Raw genomic sequence first — 20,400 nt, forward strand, 5'->3', positions numbered from 1 at the left:
TCAGAGCTATTTGAGAGGCTGTGTCCCAGGCTTTAGTCCTAAGAATGTCTGCCAAAAAAACATAACTCTCAAATTTTAGGTTGTATATATATATTTTTCAGTCAACAGACTTATGCACTGATCAAGACTCTTTGTTACAGACAGTAGAAACTGCACAAATTTAATTAAATTAAATATATATATATGAAAAGATATAGTAATTGCTCACAGGACTGAGGGAAAAGGTTGTATACTAAGCTGTTAGAACTAACTTCTAGAACTCACCACAGAACTGGAATATCCAAAGGTTACTGCCTTTACCATAATCAGGAGTAACAGCATAAGGAAGCTATCATCCTGGCTGCTGGGTTCAGTACTACACTACTGTTGCCATTACCTGCGGAAGGAAAATTTCTTTCCCCCAAACTGTGCTTATTTTTCAACAAGAATTTCATAAAATGTCATGCTTGCATGAATGTGATTGGAGAAACTTAAAGCACATCCAGAAGGCAAGGGAATCTGGGAAATATAGCTTTTCATTTACTGGACTTTGTGAAAAATCAATAAAAAGCATGCTAATTGGTGTTTTAAATGGTTGTTGAAGAAACCAGTTTACAGTGTCCACCATAAAGCCTTTGCAAACTTTTGAGAAACAAGGATATACACGAACACTTCCAAAAGAAGAAAACTCAAAGTTTTTTTTGCAGAAATATATATGCATATATAAAAAAATTTCTGAATTCACATATACCACAATGTGATTGATGGTCATTTTTATACAGATAGATTGCAATAAAATTTACTCTCTTGTTAGTATATAATATTCTTCTGAGGGTTATATAAGATAATACATGGAAACACTTAGCAGAAGACCTGGCAATAAAGAAACACTCCTAAGTTAACTATTCATATATATATTTATATACATATGATGTATAAACATATACATCAAGATAAAGCAAATGAAGCACATTACATAGGGACCTAGGGCCTGGCACTTATTAATTACATAGAAAATGTGAATTACTGTAACTACTCTTTTTAACTTTCTTAATTTATTTGACTTTTAAAATAACCACACATTAACATTGTGGAGAGAAAAAAATGGTGTATGTATTTCTCTATGCATCTATCTACATTCACTTACACCTCAGAGGATAACCAAAAAACAAAGAAAAATAAAAACAAAAATGAAAAACAAAACTACTCTCTGAATGATGATGATTGTGGTGGTGTTGGCATTTATGAAGGTTTATTGAGTAGGTTTTTTGTGCACCTACAACTCTAAGTGCTCTGAGAGACAATTCCCTACTGGCATCTTGCACTTCTGTGTGTCTTGAGAGAAGCAATATTGACTGTGTTTTATTCCGAACTTTTCTTCTCAGAGATTTTGTATAGTGAATATCTTTAGAAAATAGAAAGAGGGTCTTCCTCTGGAGCCAGAGTAAGTACTTGAGTGTAACAAAAGGTCTCTCCACAGTCAAATGTCAGGGTGCTTCCTGTCCATTATAAAATATTTGGATTTCCTAAGCTAGGCAGGCAGATGGAGTGGTCCTCTCCTATAATGCAAACCACTGCACATACAGGCATCATGGAGGCCTCTTCCCATCACCCTGGGGGCCTGGCACAGGTGCTGGTATGCTGACAACTGCTATGGCTGTGAGGATGAAACTTTACCTCTGACACAGGAGCCTCCTGTCTTCTGCCAAAATCCAGGAAACTGTGAAGATCATTCAGTTTGCGAAGGGGGTAAAATCTCAGGTGGTTTTTGATAAGTGGTCTGTATTTAATAACTTATTTAATCATCAAAACAAACCTATAAAGAAGGAAACATCATTACCCACTTTTTACAGAAGGGACGTTAGTCCACCATGGTCAGGTCATTTTCCATAGTGGTAGACTCAGATTGAAACTTACTCTGATTCTGAGTGCTAAACCACCAAGCAAAACTGATTTTATGATCATCATTCAGTTCTCAGATTTTTGTTCTGTTTGTTGAAAGGAAAAAAAACAGGAATAATAATTTCAGAAAACTTGCAGCTTATCAAACAGAAAACTGCTTAGCTTATACACTGTATTTCTCAATGCTGTATTAATCAATATCAGCCTGCTGTCTAGATTGGGTGATCTCATCACACTAGCATTTTTCCTGCCACCCAATTTGCTACTAATACTTTTCTAATTTTACATTCCTTTATGAATCCATTCCACTCTATACTGATTTCTCCTTTGCTTCTCATCAATGTCACATTAATATGTCAACATGTGCAATTCACTAATGAGACGCAAGCTGGAATACTCTATTCTTCACCTCTCTTATTCCTCCCTGTTCTTCTAGACAAGATCTTATCTCCCTATGAAAAGAAAAGGTGAATCTTTGCCAACAGTCCATTCCCAGATCTTCTTCCTACACCTCACCTTAGCCTCATGCATGTACAGCATTCCAGCCTTTCTCTACTAAAGAATCTATCATGCTTTTTTGGCAACTGTATTTATCTGTCTTAGATCCCATCTCCCAAACTCACAGGCAGTTATCACTTGCCTCGAAACTCTGTCCTTAATCTCCCTGGCATCTAACTTTGGTCATAATACTGAAATTATTAAATGTTTATTGAACCAGGCTTTATTTTAGAGTGAAGCTGAACTTATATCTTCTTTTCTGAATTCTTTGGGCAGGCTAATATTAGCACAAAATTTCTAACATAAAACAGCACTTTCTAAATAAAGCAATAGTTAACTTATAAATCAGTGAGTTAAACTAGTTTTTGAAAAATTTCTCATACCCCATGCCACAACAAAGATCCCTTGTGCTGCAACTAAGACCCGGTGAGGCCAAAATAAATAAATAAATATTAAAAATTTAAATTTCTCATAAATTTCTTCCAATTTAATATAAGCCATTAAGACATCAACTTAGTACTATCAGAGAATAATACTTTATTACCAAAGAATAATCTTCTATATATGTTTATGTTCAAGGCAGGATCCACTGCGCTGTACTAATTTTTTTTTTTTCCATGGAGTGTAATGCCTCACTGTAGGAACCTGATAAGAATGTCAGCCTAAGATATTACTTTATATCAGTAGGTCAGATATCTCAAGTATGGAAAATCTGTGGATTATAATTTAGAATTATGTAAAATAATGAGGCAAAGTAAACTCAATGTGTCTTGACCTCTAATCTTAATATTTTATGAAATTGAAGATTATTTTTCATAAATATGTCTACCACTGATGGATTAAAAAATAATTTTAGACATTTGAAAACATGCTGAAATAAGAACTCACATAAACCAATAGCTTTTCACTCCATTCAGAGGGTTTCTATACTTTACCTTATTTAATCCTTACAACAGCACTTTGTGGTATATTATACTTACATTACAGGTAAGAAAGGGAGACTAAGAGTCCTTAAGTGGGGGGAGAAAGAATTGAGCTTAAGTGTGCAGAGGTTAAACACTATGATATATCCTGAAGTGTGTCATATAAATCAGTGCTTCTGAGAATGTGGTTCTTGTAACTCTAGTGCTTTGAATGGTAATAGCCTTTTCCTGAAAGTTGCTCAACGGGGGAAAAGAAATCCTTGGTCAAATACAAAAGAAATTCTTAGTAAAGCAAAGGTAAGCATCACTAAAGGATTATGTAAAAAATTCACAATATCACAATGCATATTTGACCAGAGTTTTTCCATATTTTCCAATGTCCAGTGGATAAGGAATTCATGCAACAATTTAGGAAATAATTACATTAATTTTAGTAGAATGATATGTATTATTTTCCAGTGAAAACATTTGCATCTTTTCATCCAAGTAATTATTATTAGCCACATAATGAGTTAAAACTATGAAATGAAGCTTACAAATATTTAAAAGGGAAATTATTTGGTCTTTGACTTAATAGGTAAAACTCCAAATTAACTAATTCATCAAAGTTAGACAAAGAAATGTATTCTGTTTTGCCTCATAGAAGTCAGAGTATGATATCACTTACAGAATTATAAATCCTTTTTATGTAAAATGCATATCCTTCATAATTAAAAAAATTCAAACAATTTACAAATTACTTAAATATTACTACATTAAATGCTAGATTAAGACCTTGGGTAAAAAAGAAGAAATACGTATTTTAAAAATCCAAGTAAATATGGTTTATTAAATAAAATCAAATTTCATGTTTAAAGTGCTAGGGGAGACAAAGCCAAAAGAAAAAACTGATAGACCATATAGTTTTTCATTAGAAGATAAGACAGTGTCTTTAGCAAAAAAAAAAAAAAAAAAGGTAACATTCATACGATCATTTCAAGAACCCCTCTTTCACAAAGACTAACCACTGCAAGTAAGTGAAGTAACTGTTTTAAGCTAAATAAACAAAGTCATTAAACACAGTTTGGTTAATACTAGTTGATATTTCTTGAGACATGCCATTCAACTCTCTCAGGAGATAGTGTATGGAATTTTTTAAAGAAACTTCTTTAGAAAGCCACTGAGTTCTGTTAAAGCCTAAAGTAAAGATATTTTGTATTGGTGACTGAAGGGAAGATCAGTGTTGGTATGTTACTGTGCAGGTAAAAAAAAAAAAAAAATAGTAAAAAACTATGTAAAGAAAATCCTGAACAATCTTTATTTGACACTCCATGTAGAATTAAATAATTATTTATTAGAGAAATCTTAAATCCAGGTATTCTGGTTTGTTTTCCCAACAACTTATCACACCTTGATTTCTTTTAGATAGCACTGCCTCACGGTGGGAAAAGTGAGCTGCAAAATTTATGATCCTGAAACCAAAATAAATGACCCATTGAATGAGATGATTTATGAATATCCTTTAGAAAACTAGAGAATGTAGAAAATGGAGGGGGAAAGATGATGTGTTTGGCATAATATAAATTGAGTCCCTCTTGGCATAAATGAGAAACACAATCAGATAGTTTTTGAAACCTCTTCAATGATGAAAATAGCATCATTAGGTAGAGAAGGATGTTTGTCTTCCTGCTTCTGTGGCAGGAGGACATGAATCAAGATCATCTAAAATTGGACCAAGTTGTTTAAACAAATATTTTTAAGAATGGAGAATGAATATTACCTTAATTCACAAAGAAAATTTATCACTGACCTTGAAAACTTTACTACTAAAAAGTTATTTAGGAGGACATTTGGGGGCATCATTTAGATTATTTGTAGTGAATATATTTCCATTAATTAACTTTTATTTTATGGAGTTATACATTAGAAATTAAATGGTTATATGCTCAAAAGTTTGTCAAAGTAAAAATTACTAACTTATGTATACAATGGCTTCCAGAATTGGCATCTATGTATGTACTATTTTTGTTTCCAAACCTCAGTCTTTTTAAAATGAATACTCAGAAAACATCACTCACATGAAGATATAGGATCACTTTTTTTAATAGTGAAAGATCAAAAATAAAACAAATATCAGCTAATGAAATCAGAGAAGATGGCCAATGTGTTTATAACAATTGAAAATTATATTTTAATCGATTTGTCACTCAACAATCAATATATATTTATATTGTTAAGTTAGGTGTAAAATGAAATGGATTGAAATATTTGAGGTGCTAGTCAATCATAAACTATTAAGTTGTGCATATATGACATTGGTATTTTGCTGCAAGGCTAATCAAAATTACTCATGATAATACATTTTGCCCCCATTTAATTTCAAAATTTCATTTTAAGAAAACAATTAGAATTATTCTGATATAATTCAATTGCTATGGCATAAAATGTTTATAAAACACATATTGTTCCTTCACACTCTTTTACAGCATTTAATTATTTTTTAAGAATTATTATCACAAATCTGCCATAAGTACACTTGCCTGGGGCTTATCCAGCATTTCTGTTTGCCAACAACAAATAAATAAACAAACCTATTGATCATTCACAGTTGACATATTCTAGAGGTGAGTTTTCTTGTCTTTTGGTACTTGGATTTTCTAAGGATTATAACAATTGACTATAATAGCAAAAAACCTACAGTTTTCATAAATCCTACAAATGATTATTTCTCACAGCAATAGCTTTCTAAACTGAATACCAAAGATCCTAACATTCATAATGCATGAAATTGTAATCATTAAAAATATAGTGACTCTGAATTTCAGTTAATGGTAAGAATCTCCATTTCAAGTATTACTAACTGTCCCGGCTATATTTTGTTTCCTAAATTTAAAGAAATGCAACAATTAAACAAAACAGTCTTATTAAGGGCTCATATACATGAATTACTGTCTTTCAGTTTTACATGATATTTTCATTTGCTAATATAATATATCCGATGGCCTTTATGAATAAGAATTTGAAGGTCAATTTCTATCTACTCACTGTTCCCAGCTAGCTACCTGAGCTTGGAGAAGTGAGCTGACCTTAGGAATTCTGTGAGATTATTCTAATAAAGGAGCTCTGAATATTCAGGCAGCCCAAATGGGGAGTTTAGCATTCCAATCTCATAGCAGCACCCCTTCAGCCTGATTGAGATATATATTCCTCTATATACAAGATTATTTTTAGTGTTCTCAGTTGCCAATTTTGTGCTGTAGGAAATAAAGGAAAATCTGAACCCATGAGTGTTTAAAAATAAATAGAGAATAACTTGTATGTGCATTTGTGTGTATAAAGACTGCAGGCTTCATAGTTCTTTAATAGTCTTTACTCTCCCAAACACACTCTTTTAATTTGATTAAGTGTGGCCTTGGCATAATGTTTTCTGTTATTGCTCATTGCATGTAAGAAGGTATGTACCACAGGAAGAGCAATTGTGCAGCTCACCTTTTTCATATACACAAGTGTATATGACATAATATTTGCCATGTAGAATCTATTAAGAATCAGACTTTTGCAGCATCAGTGTTTGAAATAATAGTATTGTCCAATGTCCTTACGGAAGTGTAAGCCTTAGAGTTTCAGACATGTAAAGGGCTTTTGATATCGCAAAGTATGCTATGCTAATATTTACAATAAAAAAGAAATTACTTCTGGAGGGATTAAATCACTTGTGAAAGATCATAAGTATTTAGTGAACAAGCTTGCATAATTCTTACATGTGTTTCTTAGAATATTACTATGCTGCATTTACCATTATCTATTTTTTCCTTAAAGTAACAAAGCACTGAACAGTCTTTATATAAATTGGCAGGAAAATGTTTGTAACCATGATGTTAAAGAAAAATAATGCATAAATAATTAAACTCGTATATATCAACTCCAGGAAAATGTAAAAAGCATTGCTAATAACAATATGCTTAATTTACCTAATATAAATTGATGACTGGGTAAATAAACTATAATCCATTTTAATATAGAAAAAGAATGATAATATTGATCTGAATTATTTACATTGCATGTGATTTCTCAAAATGTGGACATATTTGGATGCTAAATCTTACTTAATAATGTGTGTTTGAGAATTAAAATGAGATAATATATGTAAAAAGCTCAGCACAGTGCCTGACATCGATTAGATATTTAACAAAAGAGAGATGTTAATGATATCACATGTAAATGAGTATTAGGGAATGAACTTTAGTCCTCAGTGTCCCCAAAATGTAGACTCTTAACAAAAATACAACTAGAAATGAAAAGGTAACAGACTTTATTTTTATCCCTTCTGAATGGGAAGAGCCAAGAATACACACTTAAGAAGAAAGAAGGGGGAACTGTGTTAAAAGCAGTTGGATCTCTTTGGTGAATGGACAAACATTCTTTTTATTGACAGAAGAGGAGGAAGCCGATATTGAGGTACATGGCACTGTATAACCACCTGCAAACTTTCCACAGTGATTTCACCCTTCGGATTATAGTAATCCTTCACATCATTTTGGAAAAGTAAAACCTTGACAGAATTTTTAAGCTATTGATAAAGCGTGGCTTATTTAAATTTTCCTCAAAAACTGTTACTGTTTTATCACTAAGAACTTTAGAGAGATACTCTAAAATGTATACAAACAAACCAGTCACAAATTTACATACTACCCTAAGAAATACTGGCAGCTGATAATTGACTTGTCGTGATCCTTACAGTAGAAATTATTTCTTCATGATATTTGTAAAATTCTCAATGGGTCTTAAACACATAACGTGCTCTATATTAACTTAGCTGTAATGTCACTGGAAACAGTGTGAAATATGGCTTCCTGAATAGTTGATGCTTGTTTCAAATCTATGGGGCTGTCTTTATTTCTCTGCTATAATCTTTAGTGTAACTTTAAGGAAGGCTATCTTAAATAATTGTAAACCTCAAAATTGTGTACTAAATAGAGATTAGTCTTTGTCTAATTTAACAACAGGCAATATAAAGATGAAAATTAGTTGAGAATCTATACTAACTATTGAACCAAAATTCATCTTGTCAGTTAAATTCCATATAGATATAAAATATAAATTGTATGACATTCCAAAATAATATTACAAGAGTATCAAATAATCAGAGATAGAATTGCAAGTTTCCAAACATTTCAATGTATGTCTCAGAGAAGAAAAAGGGATTGGTTTTCATTGGAGTGCTTTGTGAATTAATGTAATTTCAGGTCACTGATATCATGAGGTTGGGATTGTTGTTTCAAGCAGAAATAGGCACCAAATGCAAGAAATTAGATTAAAGATCCTCTGCATACATTCTTGACAATGTAATAAATGAGTTCTAGCAAATGAGATTATCAATTAGTCAGGAAGTCCAGAGAATTACTAGCTGAGAATTGTTTACTAAGACTAAATGAGGCCATGGCTCATATTTCAACTATTAGTAACCAAGAAATGTACAATATTTAATTTTTAGAATTTTTGTTATCTAATAATGGGTAAGATATTATTTTATGACATTTTTTTCTTCTTAATACTGATTTAAAAATATTATAAATGGTCATTCATAATTTCCAGTAAGATAACATTGTAAGATGATTCCCATAACTATTCAAGAAAAAATGTATAGTTCCTCTAAGCAGAGTTAGGCAACAAGTCCTGATGTAACCATATACCTCTGATGTATTTTACTTACAATTCCATAGTCTAGCAGACATTGTGTGAAGGTTCTGAACCATGTGTCAGCCAATAACAGTGAAAGAAGTGACAAGCATCATCCTGGAAATTTTATTACATTATAGAAGAAAACAGAGTGTTCTCTGACAGTAGTTGAGAAAACATAATTTCTACTGCTTCAGATGATATAATTTATGCACTCCAAGGCAATAAAGCATCAAAAAGAAAGCTACACTGAAATTATTTCAACTATAACAGAATTATAAATGTGATTTAAGATTAATCTGAAACACTGGGTCTCTTCTTAAGAAGGAAGATGTGCACTGAGCATGCTTAAAATGTGTATATCATTTAAATGAACATCACACAGCACCTCTTGGAATATAAATTCCCTTTTGCAACAAAAAAGTACAAAGCTTTAAATTAATATGAGTGTTTTGAGGATAAATAAGTATAATAACTTCATATATAAAATAACAAGGCATATTTCAGTTGGCTGAAACAGGACACAGTTTGGGAATCCTTAGAACAGCAGTGTTACATAATTCATTTGAATAAAATATACCTAGCAAAATTTTAAAAAGTATATCTTTTCATATTCTTCAGTAATATAACACATACAGATGACCAAACAAGGAAAAACTGTGTAAGACTGTCAGTTGTGGGAAAGTGTGCAGAGGAGATTATATTTGGACTTAAGTAAACAAAATTGGTATCAATCTAGCCAACCTCAAAAGTATAACTATCCTTTTATCATTTCAGGAATACATGTAATCTTTGTAACTTCTCCAGTTATATTTTTGAATTTATTTGTGTAGAACTCCAAAAGACTCTAAAAAAAATATTTTCCTATGCAAAAAGGATGGAATAAAACAGGACACTTGCTAACAGGTACATGAAAAGATGCTCAAAGTCACTAATAATTAGAGAAATGCAAATCAACATTATAATGAGGTACCACCTCATACTGGACAGGATAGCAATCATTAAAAAGTCTACAAATAACAAATGCTGGTGAGGGTGTGGAGAAAAGGGAACCCTCCTACACTATTGGTTGGAATGTAAACTGGTACAACCACCATGAAAAATGGTATGGAGTTTCCTTAAAAAACTAAAAATAGAGCTACCATATGATCCAACAATCCCACTGCTGGGCATGCGTATGGACAAAACTATAATTCAAAGCAACACGTGCACCTCTATGTTAATAGCAGTACTAGCAGTACTATTTACAATGGCCAAAACATGGAAACAACATTTAGGAGCTCTCTCTCTCTCTCTGCCTATATATAGACAGAGTGTGTGTATATATGTGTGTATATACACATATATACACTACTTAGCCATAAAATGAATGAAATAATGCTATCTGTATCAATATGGATGGACCTAGAGATTATCATAGTAAGTGAAGTAATTCAGATAGAGAAAGCCAAATACCATATGATATCGCTTATGTGTGGAATCTAAAATATGACACAAATGAATATATCTATGAAACAGAAACAGATTCACAGACACAGAATAGGCTTGTGGTTGCCAAGGGGAAGAAGGGTGGGCAGAGGGTTAAATTAGGAGTTTGGGATTAATAGATAGAAACTACTGCATACAAAATAGGTAAACAACAAGATCCTACAGTGTAGCACAGGGATGTATATCCAATATGCTGTGATAAAATATACGGAAAAGAAAATGAAAAAGAATATATATATATATATATATATATATATATATATATATATATATACTGAATCACTGCTTTACAGCAGAAATTAACACAACATTGTAAATCAACTATACTTCAATAAAATAAAAATTTTAAAAAAAGCACAGGGAAATTGTGCTTGGCTCCATTGTCAGGCTTGGGACTAGTACACCTTGGGAAAGGGACAGGTGGGCAAGGATGCCCAAAATATAGAATAAGAATGGAGAGGCCAGAAGAATTAACCCTGGAAAAAATCTGTGAAGTACTATCATTATGATTGGCAGGAACACACACTAATGGAAACATTTTGTTGAAGGATTATGATCTACTTAATTTATTATCTCAACAAGTGCATTTCAAGACTTAAGATTGTCTATGGGGTAAAGAACCTTCCTATGTCTGACTAGGATTGACTATGCTATACAAAATGCTATCACCAACTTTTGATATATAAATACATATTTTCTTGCTTTTTCAGAGAAAATAAAGTGAGATGGCAGTGACTTGTTCTTCACAAAACATATTTTGAAAAAGTTCATCTGCTAAATCATAAATGTGGCAAAACATCAACTCTTATGGACAATGGTTGGTGGAGGAATTCAATGAAAACAGCTCAGGGAATAAACAGAAAATTGTGTTGAAGTTTCCAAAAGCACTACATAAAAAAAAGAAATCTTGATAGAGAGACTTCATTGGCCTTGGAGAATTCCCAAAATTACACAATGGCTGTAAAATCATGTTGAAAATTTTGAAGTCCCATTGTTTTCTAATTTTCAACTATAATTTCAAAGTAGCATCAAATATTTATATATATCTACAAATACTTCTACAAACTTATCCTATACTTATACAAATTTATAAAACTATAATCTTAAAATAGTCACTCCTTACCTTTGATTCTTGAACCTTCTTGACTTTTTTCCTGCTGGAAATAAAACAAACATAGTTCAAAATTTGTAAGCATTTTATCAACAGCCTGATATAAAGTATCACTATAACTAAAGACTTGTCAAATGTTTTGTTGTACACATACCCAGGAGTTGTTGTAACACAATTCTCACCTTAAAATATACTTATGTCAAATCTTTTATCAGAGCAGTAATCATTCTCAGTGGACAAATTTTTCTAAGAAACCAATACACTGTAAGAATATGGATTTATAAATAAATGTTTAATAAATAATAAATAAATTAGTATGCACTTAAAATGCCTTGGTTCATTCCATTTAATTTTAATGATGTCTTCAGAATTTGCTTTCAATGTCTCTACATTAATCATAAATTTTTGGTGAGAAGAAAGGTTTAAGGGCAAACAGTGGAGAATTCCCTAAAAAAAAAAAAAAAAAAAAAAAAAAAGGAGATGTTTCAACTGTCTTTCCTTCAGTTTAGCTTAGAATTTGTCCCTGTCTCACTTCTCTGGGGCTAAAATTGACAACAATTATATTATTTATTCAAAGCTGCTTCAGTCAGACCTGTCTTTCAATTTGACATACTCCTTATTAGTTACCAGGCAACCCCAGAAAAATTAGCTTGCTTCCAAGATTTTAAGTAGAAATTGTGCACTCTATAACTTCTCAATTAATATTCAAGCAGAGTTTACTCTGTCTAAAACTTTCAGGGTCTCATACTAAAAATTATTTTGAAATATGTTTCTAACAAAAAGTGTCACACACACAGAGAACTTCAACAAATATGAATTCCAACAAATTTAGGTAAAATTTATAAACATATTAAAAATATAAAGAATTTATTTTGCTGAAAATACTCATCCCAGAGTCAGATTTTGATAATAAAAAGGCACATTGACAAATGTATATTTATTGAACCAGCTAACCCAATGTATGGCTCTATTAGACTAAAGCTTTGTACTCTAAGTCTCTTATCCTAACCAATCCAGCCTTTGCGTTTAAATTATGTACTGTCCTTTGTTAATTAATTGATTTCAGTTCAAATCTATTTTTAATTTGGAGTATTTGTTGCTCATTTAAACTAAAATTTAAATATGAAATGTAAATTTCTGTATATTGTACAAATAAATATAAATTACTCATTTTAAAAGTACATTATTTTTTCATAATTACAGGTCCACCTGGCTTAAATTTTCCAAGTTGGTACTGATGAAAAAAAAATCTGTCTCTCTCTGTTTCCTCCTCTTTTACCATTTTTTCATTCATTTAATCATTCATTCTTTCAACAATTTTGTGTAGATCACTTCGATGTGCCAGTCACTGCTCCAGGTGATAAGACTATAAAGGATGAAAAAAATTATGTCCTTTTGGAACCTAAGTATTACATAAATTGTAATAAATTATATTTAGAAAAAGATATACCCTAGAAAGAGGTATTTTGGAGTGAATGACTACAACTTCACACAGGTCTACAATGATAAATAACTTTTGAATAAAATTCTGAGTGAGATGAGTGGATGATCCAAGCATATATCTGGGGAAAACATGTTTTAGGAGAGAAAAACTGGAAACTTCCTGAGATTACAGGAGGTCTTGACATTGTCAAAAATACCAAGGAGACGTGTATAACAGGGTAGGCTGAGTAAGGGGAGTTTAGTAGGAAATCCAATCAGGAAGGCAACAGGCGCAGAGGGACCAGCACCGGGAACATTGGTTAGTGCTTTGTTTTTTGCACTGAGAGAGCTGAAAACAAACACTGAGAGTTTCTTCTCAGAAAAGTAACATCATCAGAGTTGCATTTCAACAGAATAATTCTGACCATTGAAAATAATTGGAACAAGGGAAGGACAAAATTAGAGGGACCAGTAGAGAGGATATTGCAGGAATACTGGTGGGGGGTGATAATGGCTCAGAAAGGTGTGGTGTCAGTAGAGTTGGAATATCAGTTAGAGCTGGGAAGGTTTGTTGATAGACTAGTTGAATGTGAGATACAGAACAGATAAGGGTGATCTCAAGGGTCTGAGCCACTAGATGAATGTCATTATCTCTAACTAAGATAAGGAAGATGGCCAAATAAGAAGCACTTTTATTCCTTCTTGGCTTGCCTTCTGGTACTGTTCCACTTTGTGCATTTTTCTCTTGTCTGGCTACCCCTGTTCTATCTCCTGTACTGATTCCTTTTTGTCTCTTCAGTTTCTAACTACTAGTTTCCTAGGCACTGAGACCTTATCTTTCTTCTATACACCTCATTCTTTTGGTGCTCTTTTCTAATCTTCTGGCCTTAGGTGTCAACTTTTCCTAAAGACTCTCAAATTTATATCTCTAGCTAATCCTCACCACTGAACTTTAGATTCAGATATTCAGCTTTATTTTTGACATCTCTACTTGAATATCTAATAACAGTCCACCTATGATGCCTAAAACTCAACTTCTGATCTTCCCTTACTTCTTTGATCATCTTTCTCATCTCCCTTTTCTTCATCTCTCTATCCTTCTAGTTGTAGAACTTAAAATAATCTTTCTCTACTCTGTCTCTTAAGAATAAAGAGCCTGAAGTTTTCATGGGTTTGATATTTGACTCTGATTTTACTTTGAATATCACTCTAAAAGTAGGATGATGGTCAAAATGCCTGGGACTTATGGGAGATATTTCAACAAGATGTATAAATTTAGAAATCACCAGCCTATGTATAAATCATCAGTACTGCATCTGGAGAACATATAGTAGAGCTGAATGATCCAGAACTGAATATTGTAAACAATTTAAGAAAAATATAAAGTTGAATTAGCCAACAAAAGAGAATGGGAGGATAGATGAGTTATAGAAGAAAAAACAGGAGAGAACTGAATCATGGAATACCAGGGAATATATTATGTAAGAAGGAAATTTTCAATAGTATAGAATTATTTTGACTGCTTTAGTAAAATTAGGTCTAAGGCAATGCCCTTCAGGTGAATTGACACATATGGAATCATTCAAAGAAAACACATGTTTGGATGTGTTTGGGCTTGGAAGTAAAATTGAGAGTATTCATTGAAGGAGGAGGTGATTAAGAAATGCATGAAGTGGTAAAAATGGAATGAGAGGAACACAACTGGGAAAGAAAAGTCCAGGATGGTGTGTAGCTGAAGAGTGAAGGGAAGTCCATAGAGGTATTGTGTTTGCTTTTCCTCATTTGTCTTTTTGTTTTGTTTTGTATAAATTTATAATATTTATATCAGTGAGAACTGAGAATGTCTAAATAATAGGAAACACATAATAGAAACGGAGTGGATTAAGATAAAATGTAGAGATGATTAGACTAACTTTATAAGGTTATTGAAAAAGTAGATGTGATACATAACACACGAGGGGACAAAATTTAGTTAAAGGTACAAGTTCCTCTAATATAACCAGTATACATAGGAAGGCATGGTTATAGGAGTAAGAGGTTTGTAGGTCTAATATGGTGAATTAACATGTTCAATTTGTGATGATTTATTCATTTATGTATAGAAGGAAAGTCCACTGAGTGGTGAAGTAAAGTGATTTGTCAGAAATTTGAGGAGATAGAGTAAATTTTAAATGCACTAGTTTTTGTGAAACTAGTTGAATAAAACAGTTTGGTGTTTTTGAAATGCTATTTGAGTTTTGCCATCATGAATATATACTGATACTGATCTTATACTTATTTTAACTATAGTCAAATAGTCTTAACACTCACCAATATTGCATTTTATTTTATTATTTTCTTAACACCTAGTTCTCTATTTGTACAATTGTATATATTTGTAAATTACCAATGAAATATCCTTAAATATTTTACAAATGGTAAATGTTTAAGAAGGCTGTGTTTACAGAAGACAAATTAGTAATTAATTTTATTTTATGGACTGGGAAGAATAGGAACAGACTTGTAATGTTCAAAGGTAAAGGGATAAAATACCTCATTTATTCCTAAACTTGTATTAGAATCCTGTCAGTGTAAGTGTATATATGTTATATATACACACATACATGTATAATTTAGAATTTTCAAAGTAATAACGATTCCAATTTTTTTCTATGACTAAAATATTGCTTTGTTCACTTCACAATATGTATTAGCCACAATTTTATTTTACAAACTATTACTTCATGTTTCAACTGTTAATTTTTAAATGAGGAAATATTAAGAAAAAATTATAATTATTTAATTATACAATAAGTCTTAAGAGGTCACAAAGATTTGTTACCCTGTCTGCATGATACATTTGAGAAACATTCTTACATCATGAAAATTTAGGTCTTGTCCATAATAGCAGAAGTGTCAATCTCTTGGTATAATTCAATTTTAATTTTCTTCCAAAAGATTTTCTGACAAAATGGTCTTGTCTTAAAATAAGAAATATATATTTAGGCACATATCAAAGCTAAATAATAGCAAACAATTCATGTTTTACTTCATTCAACACTATTTCTTGGAAGAATGCCAAAGTGCTATCTTTATTACAGAAATAGAAGCCACAAAATTCAGCTCAATGTTAGAAATGAGCAAATAGATCCTTGCAGACAGTATGTTAAAGATTAGCAAAGACAATCTGGGCAGAACTATTGATTCAGAAGAAACACATGATTGTAAGACATGGTTTCTTGAATTGTAAACAAAGTACAACATAATGAGTGGGACATGGCTAAGTTAGGGTAAAATTAAGTCAAGTTTGAAAACAGTAATTTTTAAAGTGAGAAGTGGTGGTCTGAAAATATCTAAGCAAACAAAAGTATAGCCAAATAACCTCAAGGTACAAGAACTGATGCAGTATTTAAATGGACAGAATGTTATCACCTTAGAAGATATTATTAATAATGTTTCTTATCTAGTATTTAGATTTTGGTATGACACATTAACATCTGATGATGGTTATATCATAAAAAAATTTATGTCTTATGATCAAACACTAAAACTAAATATCTGGCCATGACATATTCAAGCATAAATAATCTGGATTATTCCTTCCTGCTGTGAAGCACATGGTCTCTGGGAAGAGAAGAAACCGACTAAATGCTGAGTGCATCATGTCCCTCACAACAGCATTGAGTTAGAGTCACCAGACTATCAGTGAGTTGTCCTCCCACTTCATCTTATAAAGCTTAAATCATTTTAAGCAAAAGGCATGAAACTTTTACAAGCAATACCCATGCATACTCATTTTTTTTATTTTTCATATGTATATTAGATTAATGAGACTACTTATGTGCCCTTTGGTCAATACCAGGAATACCACATATTTACCTTCATACAAAGGGATGTAAGAATGAAACAGATGCAGGTAGAATTGAATTGTTTCCTTAAAAAAATAAATTGATTCTCTCTCTAACTTTGAGAGTGTGTGCTTAATCTGTCATTGGATATACATGATAATAATCAGTCTATACTACATGAAGGAAGTAGGGGTCATTAAAAGTGTAAAATGCAAGAGGCTTCCCTCCTTTAATACAAGAGTGCAGTGATTAAGATTCCTGGGTCTCTACTGTTTTTCCTCAGCCCCATGAGATCCAGTTTGCATTTAGTCATTAATTAAAAGCTTATGGTAAGGCCATGCTACCTAGGTAAATAGCATGATGATATTAGAAAGTTGTTGTCTTATGTCCATCAACAAGTGAATGGATAAAGATGTGGCACATATATATAATGGAATATAACTCAGCCATAAATAGGAAATGAAATTGAGTTATTTGTAGTGATGTGGATGGACCTAGAGTCTGTCATACAGAGTGAAGTAAGTCAGAAAGAGAAAAAATAAATACCATATGCTAACACATATATATGGACTCTAAAAAAAATGGTACTAATGAACTCAGTGGCACAGCAAAAATACTCAGACTTAGAGAATGGACTTCACTAGCAAATGTAAAATACATAGCTAGTGGGAAGCTGATGCATAGCACAGGGAGATAATTTGATGCTTGGTGATGACTTAATCGGGTGGGATAGGGAGCGTGGGAGGGAGGCTCAAGAGGGAGGGGACATGGGAGTATATGTATAAATACAGATGATTCACTTTTTGTCTGTACAGAGGACACTGGCACAACAGTGAAAAGCAATTATACTCCAATAAAGATTTAAGGGGAAAAAAAGACCCCTTTGTTTAGAAAGTAATGTTTCCTTTGGTGGAATAGGTGGCATAAGCTGAGAGACTATAGACTTTACCACTTTAAAGTTAGGAGGGAGAAAAGGTATTTTTATTTATTTATCTTTCTTTGCCAATAGTTTATAATGAAGCACACTCAAACTGTGTTTATATTGATCGTGTGCTGCAAAAAATAACTTCGGCCACAGAATTTAAGACAAATCAAACATATAGAAAAGTTTTACAGTCATATTGAACAATGCCCACAATGAATCAACTAAGCATAAAATATAAAAACTAACAAAAGATATAACGAAGTCTGTAGTAGCCAAAAGTGATGTGTCCTAGGTGAAGTGATCTCGCTCCCAGTTCATATGATCCACACTTGTTCTCGAAGTAAATTGATGTTCTCATTCACCAAAAGTGTCTTTATGCATATATACAGTGGTGCTGTAGAAGCTCAGGTAAATGTGTGATGACTAAAGACCAATAGATCCTAACAGTGAAAACAGCCAATGGATGGAAAGGAAGCATATATAAATATAAATTTTGGTAGCAAACATACATAGAGTTAAAGATTATTAATTTTAGAAGGCTGCCTAGTTTAAATTCCTTCTCAGAAATCTTCCCTTCCCCTTGATGTAAACAATACTTTCCCAGACAAATAACAACAAAAAAATTGTGAATTGCTAATTTGTAGCAGAGTACCCATGTTCAATATATATTTGTTTTACATATCCATGTGCTAGGTGGTAAAATATATGAGGGTGAGTCAAAACTTATCTGCATTATGGCTGTAGAATTTATTTTAATTAAATTTTAGAAAAGACAAATACATCATTTTTCAACATAATCTGTTTGCTTTTCAATACACTGTGTCCATCTGTCAACAAGCTTTCATATTCCCTCATTAAAAAAATGTTTAAGCCTGAGCTGCAAGCCACAAATGCACCACTGTCTTCATTTAATCAGAAGTGAATCTCCATCCTCCTATGGCTGATTTCAGGGAACCAAGCAGGTGAGAGTCCAACGGAACAAGATCAGGACTACAGGAAGGATGCTTTAACACCTCAAAACCAAGTTTTTGAAGAGTGTAGACAGTGTGGGCAGAAGTGTGCAGACATGCATTGTCATGCAATACCACAACACCCTTGGATAGCAGTTCTCTGCAGTTAATCCAAAGTTTGGGTTCAGCTCTTCAATAAGCATCTCTCTGTAAGGAGCACTGTTGATTGTTGAACATTTTTCCTGGTAATATTCCAATACTGGCCCTTGAGAATCCCAGGAAACTGTAAGCATCAATTTTCCAGCTGATGGTGGACTTTTGAACTTTTTCTTAGTTGACAACTGAGGATGTTTCCATTCCATACTTTGCTGTTTACTCTGAGGCTCATAGTGACAAATCCATGTCTCATCACCAGTAATTATTTGCTTTAAGAAATTAGTATTGCTCCAAATTTTGTTTGCAGATATCCAAATGCTTCTGGTTATGCTCTCCTCTAAGTTGTTCTGGTACCCATCTCACATAAACTTTTTGAAACCTAAGTCTGTCATGGATTACTTCATTTTGAGATGTTAAAACATCCTCCCTATAGTCCTGATCTTGTTCCACCAGACTTTCCCCTGTTTGGTTCTTTGAAAACAGCCCTGCTACAGATTCACTTCTGATGAAGAAGTGAAGATAGTGGTGCATTCGTGGCTTGCAGCTCAGCCTAAAACATTTTTTTATTGAGGGAATATGAAAGGTTGTTGATAGATGGGGCACAGTGTATTGTAAAGCAAGGAAATCATGTCAAAAATGATCTATTTGTCTTTTCTAAAAGTTAAAGTAAATTCTACAGCCAGAGTGTGGAGAATTTTTGACTCACCCTCACACTAGATGTTTTAAAAATATTTATGAGAGCTATTCAGTAATATAGATTGTAAATTCACAGGAATTGAGAATAGAAGACTTTCAGTGGAGCAGGTCACCACAATCTTGTAAAAAATCTCTTCTGACACATGCATACCCAATGAATACATGAGCTCCCTCCCTCAGGCCTTCAATACACATACACCCACATACATATATGTACATACTTTCTACCAAGCATATTTTGTTGGTGGCAATTTAATTATGAAATGTCTGGAAAATAAGAGATATCAGCAATCATAATGCAGTGTATCTGGCCTTCTAAATCTTGGGTTTATCAATGTATTTTTAATGAACTGTAAGGGTAAATTTTCAGTCTAAGTTTAATTATTATCACCTTATCTTTTATTTAAGATTGTTCCCCTTGGAATTTTTTTAAAAACTTTTATTGAGATATAATTGACATACAATGAACTGCATATACTTAAAATGTACAATTATATATTTTTTTCTTGTTAGTAGTGTATATACGGCAATCCTAATCTCCCAATTCATCCTCCCCTTGGAATTTGAACCATGTTTCTAATTTTTTTAATGTTTTAAATGAATTTTTATTAGAGTATAGTTGCTTCACAATGTCGTATTACTTTCTACTTTACAGCAAAGTGAATCAGCTATATGTATACATATATCCCCATTTTTTTGGATTTCCTTCCCATTTAGGTCACCACAGAGCACTGAGTAGAGTTCCCTGTGCTCTACAGTATGTTCTCATTAGTTATCTATTTTATACACAGTATCAGTAGTGTGTACACATCAATCCCAATCTCCCAATTCATCCCACCCCCTTCTCCCCCATTGCTGTCCATAC

General features: G+C 32.5%; 1 protein-coding gene across 3 annotated transcripts in view; it reads right to left on the reverse strand.

Annotated features, from left to right (window-relative positions):
• FSTL5 (follistatin like 5) overlaps positions 1-20,400 on the reverse strand; it is an 803,737-nt gene that overhangs the window by 705,135 nt on the left and 78,202 nt on the right. For 2 of the 3 annotated variants that reach the window (XM_057727979.1, XM_057727978.1), the window contains exon 2: positions 11,572-11,602. In XM_057727979.1, coding sequence (XP_057583962.1) covers positions 11,572-11,602 — 31 coding nt within the window. Of the gene's footprint in view, positions 1-11,571; positions 11,606-20,400 lie in introns of all 3 variants that reach the window. The other variant, XM_057727977.1, reaches the window with a different exon arrangement.

The sequence above is a fragment of the Hippopotamus amphibius genome, chromosome 3 (genome assembly GCF_030028045.1).
Source record: "Hippopotamus amphibius kiboko isolate mHipAmp2 chromosome 3, mHipAmp2.hap2, whole genome shotgun sequence".
NCBI classification, from domain to species: Eukaryota; Metazoa; Chordata; class Mammalia; order Artiodactyla; family Hippopotamidae; genus Hippopotamus; species Hippopotamus amphibius.